This window comes from Cajanus cajan, chromosome 2, assembly GCF_000230855.2.
Source record: "Cajanus cajan strain Asha chromosome 2, NIPB_CcT2T_4, whole genome shotgun sequence".
Classification (NCBI taxonomy): Eukaryota; Viridiplantae; Streptophyta; class Magnoliopsida; order Fabales; family Fabaceae; genus Cajanus; species Cajanus cajan.
Window position 1 is genome coordinate 65,825,234 of NC_138518.1, and position 11,457 is coordinate 65,836,690.

The following is an 11,457-nucleotide window of genomic DNA, read 5'->3' on the forward strand; positions in this document are numbered from 1 at the left end:
TTTTACTTTTTTTTTTTTAAATTTATAAATGTACATTATTATTTTTAGTTATGATAATTAATTTAATTATAACCGATTAAATTAATTAATTATTAGTTTCTTAATAAAATTTGATTTTCTACATTCTTAATTTTGTTTTATATATTATGGGTCAAAGACTAATTTGCTTATTATATTGAATTTGACACTAATCTAACAAATTTTCGCATATGTCAGAAATCAAACATGAGTTATCTACAATACAATTTCCACATTGTGTGAATAGAGAATGTTAACTACTACACTAATTCATCGGATTACATCACAAGCCTTCTTTATTTCACCTTAGTATGTTAAGGCAAATGTGAAAATTTTCACATTTGCACAATGCTCTGGCTTAAAACCCTATATTATGATGAACTGATCAAGTAAAAGGTTTGTGCAACAATAAACTCTAGGAAAACATTAGAGGAGGGTTTTAAAAGAATATTGCAGATTAGGGTTGCACTACAAATGAATTTTTTTGCAAGTTAACCAGCTTATTTGAGCAGAGTGGCAGAAAACAGTTTATCACTGTTTTATGGCTTCTCAACTTGGCCAACAGCCCAACAGCGTTTTAGTTTATTGTATTCCTATTTACAAGGTTTGAATATAAGCATATGAAGCTTAGAACACTTGTGTTAGAGAAGTGGTTTCTGCTGTGTCAGAAAGTGGCTTGTCAGGCACTGAATCTGAGTAGGATGATCACAGTAACCTTTCTCAACTCGCTTCTTTATCATGTGACACTTCTAACGGGTTTTAATCACTGTTCTTGCCCTGTTTGTCTATTTTCAGCTTCTATAAACGTTTACAAAGATACTTATAGATTTTCTATATCAACATTTTAACATCGATAGTGGAAATTGAAACATGTCCTCTTGAGATGAGTTTGTTCTTTACCAACTAAATCAAACTTTGTTGGTAATGCTCTACTTTTTTCATTTTGCATCACTACGACCTTTATATATATATATATATATATATATATATATATATATAAAAGAATGATTTATTTATTTTGAAAGTAAGTCTATCAAAATTTCTTTTATTTAATAATTTATGTTCTATGTTAAATTTTAATAATCTAATCATTAATTTAAAAATTTTTAATACATAGATCAAATTTATAATTTTTTTAAAAATTTAAAAATTATTTGATATTTCGTTTTAATAATTAAAATCAAAGTATAAAATAATTTTATAATTATCCATCAATTTAAATTAATAAAACAAAATATTAAATAATTTTGAATTTTTTTAAAAAATTTACAAATTTGATCTATGTATTAAAAATTTTAAATTAAACAGTTAAATTGTTAAAATTTGATGTAAGATATAAGTTATTGAGTAGAATAATTTTAACTAGACTTACTTCTAAAGATAGATTTATTCTTTAAGTAAATAGTTCCCTCTTTATATATATATATATATATACATATATATATATATATATATAAATTCTTTAATTGTTTTTCCCAACTTTTAATGTAATAAACATGATTGTTTAGCAATCGGATACACAATACATATTTTACTATTATTTTAGATATTTAGGTGCCTTTTTTTTCAGTTTGATTTTCTCACTTTGTTAATGCTTTTGTCCTTGCTGGTCATGTGTGCTTCAAGCATTTTATTCCACTAGTCATGATTCTTTTCCTGGGAACAATTTTTACCGACAAGAAAAATTATGACCGTAGATCACAACATTCCTTTCAAGCTTCCACATAGAGTTGAGTATGTAGCTGCTGAAGCAAGAAATTGTTCCATATATAAAGAGTGCAATTTTCAGTAAGAATAACATGCGTTTGCATATGCTTTACAATCGTGGGAAGTACCTTAGGGCAGTGAGGAGTGTAGTTATATAATTAATCATACTCAAGAACAGTTGCATGTATAACAGTATACGTAAGACCTTGAATTCATAGTAAGTGAAATGTGAAATAGACAAATATAGAAGCCTATATATATGTATGTTACAGGAGAAATATGCATTTAAAGTAAACAGAAGACAAAATATGCCATGGTGCAATCTCCATACTCAAGAGTATCAGTATACATACTAAACAGACCATAGAACCTTTCACAATAGATGCAGGTTAGCTTATTAATTAAGTCTACAAAGCCACAACATAGGACTGAGGGAAATACTTAATGAATTGATTCCCTCTCTTGGGTTCTGCATATTTCCTTGGGTTTAGCATTCCTATATATCACACTAGATGTCAAAATACAAACAATAGAAAATCTAAGTCTTTACCCTTCTCAAGCTTAAAATCTTCAACTGCATGCACAAGAGTACAAGATAAAAGAACAATAATTAGATTTTATGTTTGCTCATAAATTCCAAATATAAAGTGAGACAAGTCTCCATGGTTAAAATATATCAAGTTATAGAATGAATGTGAAGGGTAGGTAGTAAGGGAGAAGTTTACACAAACTGAAGGGACATCTGATCTTGGCCAGCATACTGATTGTTATTGGGCTGTAATCCAGTGACTTGGAAGAAGCCACGAGAGTCAAACTGAGATTGCATCGATTCGTAGCTTGTGCTTCCAGACAACACGTTCACATTCCTCTCACTTTCTGCTATCTGCATCATTCAAACAAAATAAAAATATAATTGATGATGAAACTACGGTACAAACGTCGCACATATAAAGAAAGAGTGAACATTAACGATGGATCACCTTTGCTCTAAGAAGCTGGTTGTTATTGTGCAAGTCTATCTCCTGTAATGTAAATTTTAGTAACTATATAGCCATTCCAGAAGATGTACAATTTTGAAACACAGAAAATTCATATAAATTTTTAAATTGCTATTTTATTTCAATTTCGATTTTCATTATATATCCTTTTTATATGAAATTTCTTCAATTTAAAATCGAGATGTATGTGTATATTTTTCTCTACTTTAGTGTATTGTTATAAATTTTGAATTGATAAATTAATTAGTAATCATTTCACACTCAATTCAATTCTTAATTAATTGATTTGGTAATAGATAATTAGTAATAATGTTATTTATTACATCTCAAGGCAATTTTACTGGGGCAGTATCCCTTGAACCAGTAGTTTCACTTGAAGGTCATCATGCATCACTTTTAGGCATATCATCTACTATATAGGGTATATTTGAGAGTTGAGTTTTGGGAAAAAAAAAAAAAAAAGAGAGAGAGAGAGAGAGAATACAATTTCTCATTTAATTATTTTCTAAGTTGATATTTTTAAAAATGAAAAAAAATGATAATATTCTTTCAATAATAATATAATTACATAAGGAAAATGACTGGTGACTGAAATTTTGCGAAAGACTTGAGCCTGTTTGTTTTGTATATTTGAAAGCTGTAAATGGATGTAAATGTGCATTAATTGAAATGTGAAGTTTCGTTCAATTAACTTTAAAACAAACAAACACTTAAAAGAGATTATGGATTGGATATAAAATGTTTTTTTATACATTATAGAATGTTGGTTTTAGAAATTCTTAAAAATCAATAATCTAATAGAAGCTTATCCTATATACCTCAAAATTTAGTTTATTTAAATCTTACGGATAAAAACAACACTACAACAGTAGTCAAAGATCACAGATTATACATCTGAACTAGTTAAAATAATATAATCACAATACTATTATATAATATATTTTATATAAATGATTAATCTAAGAGTTAATTACCTATACACTGTTAGTGTAAAGTTTTTGTATACTGACAACCAATCAGATTTGTTAATAGTACCATATCATTTACTCATTTAATTGAATTAAAATAAAAAAAAAGGCACTATTAACAAATCTGTTTGGTTGTTAGTGTAAAAAAATTTTACACTGACAGTATATAAGTGATTAACTTTTAATCTAATTGACACAAAATATTCTTACATGAATATGTAAAATTCACTGCCTATTTTCCATAGATAGAGGGTTAGTTTTGGAAACCGACAAACAAACAGAACGAACAACAATTGTAGGGACCTAATACAGATATATTTGTGAAATCCTAATAGAGGCTACTGGGCTAAACCTATAAATAATCAGACACTCAATTAAATTGTTATGTCATATGTGGACCCAATTAGAACAAAATCACAAACTAAGCAATATATTATTTACCTTTCAAAATCAATGACACAACAACACAACCAGTTAAGTTCTACATGCTGGCTAAGACAACATGAATGCGAAAAATTGACCATAGAAATTAAAAGATGAATATAAGAAAAACATTTACCCTCTTCTGCATGTACTCAATTTCTGCAAATAGCAGCTCATTCTGATGTAGGTGTTTTGGAAGTAGCACAAACATAGGAAGAAGGACAAAATTAGATCAACACAGTAATAAGCTAATTAATATATCATATCATTTATTATTTCAAGAATTATAGAAAGAAACTTCTAGTTACAAGAAATACCTTCTTGGAACGAATTCTGCTAATTCCTTTTTCTAATTTAGTCTCAAGGTTTTTGAGATCCTTAGTATTCATAGTGCTCAAAGCCTCACCCATCATTTGCCTACAATTCAAAACATTTTTAGCAAAGATTGGAATAATATGCTAATTGCAAAAAAAATAAAAAAAATAAAAAAAGAAAGAAAGATTGATTGAAATTTTTTATTTTTCAATTATTATTATTGTTATTTCTTGTCCTAATTATAATACATGAAAGGATAATTGAACTTGCCTATTGTGATTCTGCAGATTGCTGATTTGCACACGCAGTTTGGCAGCTTCTTGCTGGTAAAACTGAGATTATATATTCAATCACGGTTAAAAAGGTTAGTTTATTCAATGCGATGACATTGAATTTCATTTTCTACAAGATATTTAATGTTTCTATTATTGTTTGATGTTTAATTATTTTCAAATAAAGATGGTCAAGTTGATGGATTCAATATTTATCTTACTTGAAAAAGTGTAGAGAAGAAATAATGAATACCTGAGCATTAGCCTCAGAAGCAGATCCACCACCAGATGAATCTGAACTTGCTTTCTTGTACCTCTCAATTGAACCTTTGACGCTGTAATAACAGTAGGATTATTTACAATTTATATTCATTGTGTAATTGGAATGCTAAGTGGCATGACAATACAACGATATCTAATAAAGAACATTACATAAGGACAACAAATCATTTATTTTAGCTAATAATTCTTCAAGAGTACGACCTTTCTTATGAAGAATTAATAAACTTTTATACACATTCACAAATTATTCTGTTACAAGAACCCAAAAATCACCATAAAGAACATGAGACTGACAACCAAATTTCCGGTAGCATAGTCCAGTGACATAATTTTTTTTGGAAAATATCATCTACAGGAAACAAATTAAAAGGAATAGGAATGAAAATCTAAGAGGTAGATAGATAGAACAGTAATTGGCCTACATAATATAATTTTCAAAACTAATATATTGCAATCATCCAAATTCCAAACAAGGATATTACACGGGAACATAACTAAAATATTTCTTTTTAAGTTAAATAGAGCTTTAGATTCTTTTACCCTTTCATATGATATGACTAGCCCCGGGTTTCCTACCTTCTTTCCTTAACTCTATGAAGGCTAAGTGATTTAGAAATCTGAAAAAATATCTTTAAATGGCCTGAAGAGAAGGGGGAAATTGACACATTAACTATATTTATCTCTTGATTTGATATTGTTACATAAATACATTACCAGGGCTTGAGTGTATAACACGATACAGTATAAATAATTAACATTAAAAGAGTAGTTAATTCCAAAAATTCAGAATTATTAATTACTTTGAATTCTATAAATGCAAACAGCTAATTTTAATGTCAGTATGATCATTTTAACATTAGAGTGTATTTGTGATAGGTGTAATAATTAAATTATTCAACAATCAATTATTGATTATTGCCATAAAAATAAATTTGCTAAAAATTGATTATAACAATAATTAATCATAATTAAAATATATTTTTGATTAAGTAAATTTATTGAAAAGTTATTTTAAGATAATTAATTTGATTTGGATAAAAAAAAACTTTTATATAACAAATTACAAAAATATAGGGTATGTCTTGTACCCAAAAAAAATCATCCATGTACCAAAAAAATATAGGGTATGTAGTGAAGTAATGTTGTGGATGATTCGGGGATGTACAATTCTATAAGAGAAATAAGTGGTTCGAAAATAAACAACCCTTCAAATTTAAGATGCTGTGAAATAACTCTTTTTTGTTTTAATAACCTTTTTTTAAATTTCAATAGTATTTTCTAACAAGAAGCTTATTTCATAAAAAAAAATTTCTCATAAACACAGCTTAAGTTTAGAAAGGAAAAAAAGTTACTTTTCCAGACACTTCCTCTGAAGTACAGTTCACCCTTTAGAACATCTTTATCAGAAAATTTCAATTTAACTCAGATTCTTGGTTTTTGCAACAGAAAAGGAGGAAGGAATCATGCGTTCGATTAATTTAAGATTAACCATAGAGTTGGCCCAAGGTTGATGGTCGTCAAATCATCCAACTGGTTCAGTTAACCGAACCTCAAACGCAACGATCTTCACGAAAAGCAAACATCACATTATCTCAATCATCTCATTACTCATAATACTCCACGTCAATGTCTGATTGGATGTGATAAAAATAAAATCTTAAAATACCAAAATGACTCTGTTATAATGAGATTAAAAAAAATTCAGTTTTCACTATTGCACTCAACTGATACCTTAATATCCTCGAGCCACTGATTGGCTGCCGCTGCCACGGTGGCACGTGTTCCAACAATATGATTGGTTCAACCATTTGTAGACCTATTTTTTTCGTATGCCACGTAGGAGAAACCCATGTCACAGTGGATAATACTCTCAACCACATCTCATTGCCAACCTCGATTCTAACAATATAAATTTGGTGCAAGTTTTTAAGTAATATATTCAATATAATATAAATTTCGTTTTTTTTATATGAAAATAGACGTTAAAGATTAATTTGTACTAAATTTAATTAATTAAATATTATTTTAAATAAATAAAAATTGAATTGAAGAGTGTTATTAGATCGACTCTTCATATTTTAGGAAAGATATTACAATTTCAATTACTAGACTAGAAAAATTAGTTTAGCATGATATCATATGATTTTTATTTTCCTTCTTTACATGAAAGTGTGTATATATTAGTGTTAAAATAATGTTTAATTATTTAAATATTTGATTATTCATTTTGAGATAGTACTTGAAACCTTAAGAATAAATCTTTTCGATTCCTGCACAAAAGTATTGTAAGAAAATAGTACTTTAATCGGTTACATATAGATGTTAAAATAATATTTAATTAATAAATCTTTAATTATTTAGTTTAAGTTTTTAGTATATAAGTAATGATTCACTTATTTTAAGAGAAAGTTTTTATAAACTTATCATTTATATTGAATTTTTTATAATTTAATTATTAAATTAAAAAATTTTAATACATAAATTAAGTTAAATTTTTAAAAAAGTTTAAAAATTATTTGATACTTCGATCTAATAATTTAAATTGATGAATAATCATAAAAATATTTTAATTGTTAATTTGAATTAATTAAATGAAATATTATATAATTTTCAAAAATTTAAAAAAAAATTAGATTAAATTTATATATTAAAAATTTTAAACGATGAAAATTTACCAAAAATGATGTGTGTACATCACAGCCTCAATTGAGCTACCGCAATATTACCAGCAAGCAGGAGCAGGAGTTGTACATGGAAGAAGCCAAAAGGCTCAGAACACTCTCATTGGCTCTCTCAAATTGTCGTACGTTGTCTCTGCCCCCCATTTACCTCACTTACACACTCTCTCTCTCACATTGAGCCTAGAAAACCCTTCTCTTTCTTTTTCTTTTTGTTTCTCAGTCTACAACTTTCATAAATATGTTAAGTGCAAGATCTTGAGCAAATGCAAGGGCTCCAACTGCTACCAGTGATGTTATGATAAGCCAGTTTGGACCCTCATGCTTCATCACTCTCTTTCATTGTCTTTTGCTGTTTCCAACCCATGTAAAAGAATTTTTTACTCTATGCTATTGCTGAATTGAGAGTTTCCTAGAGGAGGGATGTTGCAGAAGGTCCAACACTCCAACTTTAGGGTTCAGATGCAAGAGTTATAGAGATACCAATTCCAACTTCCAAGTATGACTTGGTTAAACTATTTTGTCAAAAGTCAAGAACCGAAAAATCACGTGTGACGTGTCCAAAGATTCTTTCACCCAAGACAAACAAATCCTACTCTAGCAAGTAGTGGAAACTGGAAACTCCTTATTCCTTAAAGCCCTAACCATAGTTACCAAACTCCATTTCCTAAAACAGGGAAAATCAACTGGCAATAAATTTTATGAGAGATTAACTTTTACTATTTTAAAGTTTTTGTTATGCAGAGATGAGAAAACTGTTTCATTCTTAATTTCTTTTCTCCCCCCTTGCTTAGTTATTGCTCAACATGTATTACTCCCTAACAAAACCCTAATTTCTAGGGTTATTTTTAACCCAGCTGAGATCTTGCAAGTGGGTGCCAAATTTCCCTAACAATAGTCATTTTTTTTAACTCTATTATTTGTTCCGGATTAAGTAGTCATTGACAACTTGTTGAAACTTTATTGTGATTTTTTCTTTTTTCTAACTAACTGGCTTGATATTAAGGAAGTGTGAACGTGTTAGGATTGAGTTAGAGGATTGGGCTAATGGAAAGAAATTAAACATGACAGCTTTTGCTTTTAGATGGGTTAAGAAAGAGAGAAGAGGGGAGTGATAGAAGGGGAATGGGGAAAAAAGGAAACAGAAAGTTGAAGAAGGGGTTTTAGGGATTGGCTGATCTCACAGACCTTCAACATCCCCAAATCCTTTCCTCTTGCTACTAGTTAACAACCATAGTGCTTCTATATCTATCTGCTACACCAGATCTATGTGCCCACCAAACCAAGAACTAATTGTCATATAACAGAAAGAGAAAGGGGAGGAGAATGGGCATAAAAGCTCATAGAAGGAAAAAGGCCAAAATAGAAGAAACACAGAAAAGTGAATCTTGGTTGCAGAAAACATATATACAAAGAAAAGGAGGAAAAATTAACTCTTTCCTAACTGCATCACAATAATTATTAGGTTCTTTGAGCTGAACTCCTTCAAAAGGTTTATTTGCACCAGAAAAATTATAAATTCAAAACATTTCTAACATGGCAAAAACTCAAAAACAAAGAGGAAAAAAAATGATAGAAAAATTGGTAAGAACAAGAACACACAAAGCTTGAAATAATACCCCAAAATTTTATGAAGAGAAGAAAAGCAGGTACCTGTTATTAGCATATTCATAGAGTCTGCCACGGCTTGAAAAGACTATTAGAGCAACCTCTGCATCACAAAGCACAGATAACTCATATGCCTTCTTGAGCAAGCCATTTCTGCGCTTGCAGAAGGTAACTTGACGATTGGTGGTGTTCTCAATCCTCTTGATCTCAATCTTCCCCCTTCCCATCTTTCTCTGGGGAGAAACTGATGACATGGATTGGTTTGGAAAAGCCATGCTTGCTAGCTGAATCGAGTAAAAGATCATCATTTTATTCTCCTCATACACACACACACACACACCTCAAAAAGCAAAGACTATAGACAAAAACATCAGTAAATTTTGATCTTTCAGCTAATTTTTTGTGTGGTTGGGAAGAACTTGGAAAAGAAAGAACAACAAATGGAATCTTAGACAGCCTCTTCACCCCTCAAGACACCTAAACCCAACATTTAAATCACTAGATATATATACATATTTAGCTTCAAAGTTTCCTTTGGCTTGTAATAGTTTTATAATCTAGTTGTGTTGCCAAATCTTGGTTTCAAGCGAAAAGTTTGAGTTTGATTGACCCCAAAAAGAGGTGAACCGTTGAGAAGGGATTTTCAATGATGTTTCAGTATTTTGCTCACTAACCTGGTGAAGAAGTTATATTAAGGGCAATAGAGCAGGTTCAAGTCCTTAGCAGAATGTGTATATGATTTTTCTCCTTTTTTCCACTTAGCAGAACAGGCAGAAGATATCAGAAAATGAAAGCAAAGTGGCCAAAGATGGGTGTATATATAAAGTTAAAAACTACCTATCTTCCACAATGGTTTATGGATATGAAACAAAACGAGTGTATACACACACACACATCTGCATCTGTATATATTTTATTCACTTTTTTTTTAGTCTTTTTTTTTTTCTTTCCTCTACCTCCTGGTTGTTGAATGGCATGTGGGTGAATCAAATTAATTAAACTTCCTTAAAAATTTACTTTTTTTTTTTCTTTTGAAAAAATTCATAGCAGTGAGGGAGTAGGCATGAGAGAGAGAGAGAGAGATCTGGAAACGATTATTAATGGGGTGAAAGGGACGTAGAGCGAAGTTGCTAGTGATATTCCATGATATGATTCAGTGGAACCTCTTTTCTCCTTGTGTGAGGTTTTTCATGGAGACTTTTTGATACTGTAAAAAATTGTAAATAAAGGTGAAGGATGCGGCCACAATTACAGTGGAATATGGTCATGTAGAATCCGAAATTCTTGATGTCGCAACCTAATTGTTACAGACCATTTCTTAAAAAAATCTTAACTATGTCTATAGTTGATGAAATGAGTATCTTGTGTATAGCATTGGTTTTTCTTAAAATCCAGTTTAAAATTTCAAAATATTATATAAAGTAAAAGATAACATATTGAATGTGTTCAATAAAAAAAATAAAGAAACTAATCTCTGTACGTGTAAAACATAAAACTATTATTAAAAAGAATACAGAAGGTATATATAAATATATATATTATATATATATATATATGCACTGTGTTATTTTGATATACAATTAGATTGTTGTTAATTGAAATTCAAGCTCTATGCATTGTTAATTGATATTCAGTCTTAATTTAAGAAGTAAAAGCCCAACAGATATTAGATAATTGGTTGTTTAAACATGTTGTTAGATGTTGAATTATTGATTATGTATGCGGAGAAAATTTTCTTAAAAGAAACAACTTAATTCAATGATCTCTACATTTCAAAAATAAAAAATAGTATTTGATTGTTGGTGGGAGGATATATTTGTTTTGTTTTAAAAAAATATAAAAAAAAATACAATGTTAAGCTTTTAATGAATTTCAATAATTCAACAGAAAATAGTATTTGGCTTCTGGTTCACAATTTTTTTTAATTAAAGTTGTGGTTTTTATTTTATTTAATATGTGTGATAACATGAGTAAAAATATTAGTTACTTAAAGATTATATAATTAGATTAATTGGTGTCAAATTATTCCAACTTAATAAATATTATTAACTTAAATGGTTCAACATTTATATTCTTTACCTAAAGATCAATATTTGATCATTGATTTAGATATAAAATTACAACTAAAAGTATCACTTTATGATTATAGAGATTAATTCAATGAAAAAATATGATCTCTTTATTAAAA

At 29.0% G+C, this 11,457-nt stretch overlaps 1 protein-coding gene across 1 annotated transcript; it reads right to left on the reverse strand.

Moving 5' to 3' along the window:
- Nucleotides 1-2,022: 2,022 nt before the first annotated feature.
- On the reverse strand, nucleotides 2,023-10,364 carry LOC109789652 (floral homeotic protein AGAMOUS). The gene is made up of 9 exons (XM_020348665.3): nucleotides 9,944-10,364; nucleotides 9,315-9,553; nucleotides 4,955-5,036; nucleotides 4,700-4,761; nucleotides 4,432-4,531; nucleotides 4,251-4,292; nucleotides 2,706-2,747; nucleotides 2,451-2,608; nucleotides 2,023-2,299 (listed from the first exon to the last, which is right to left on the reverse strand). Exons 2-9 carry the CDS (start codon nucleotides 9,542-9,544, stop codon nucleotides 2,296-2,298), a joined length of 720 nt encoding a protein of 239 aa, XP_020204254.1. The 5' UTR covers nucleotides 9,545-9,553; nucleotides 9,944-10,364; the 3' UTR covers nucleotides 2,023-2,295.
- Nucleotides 10,365-11,457: the final 1,093 nt, after the last annotated feature.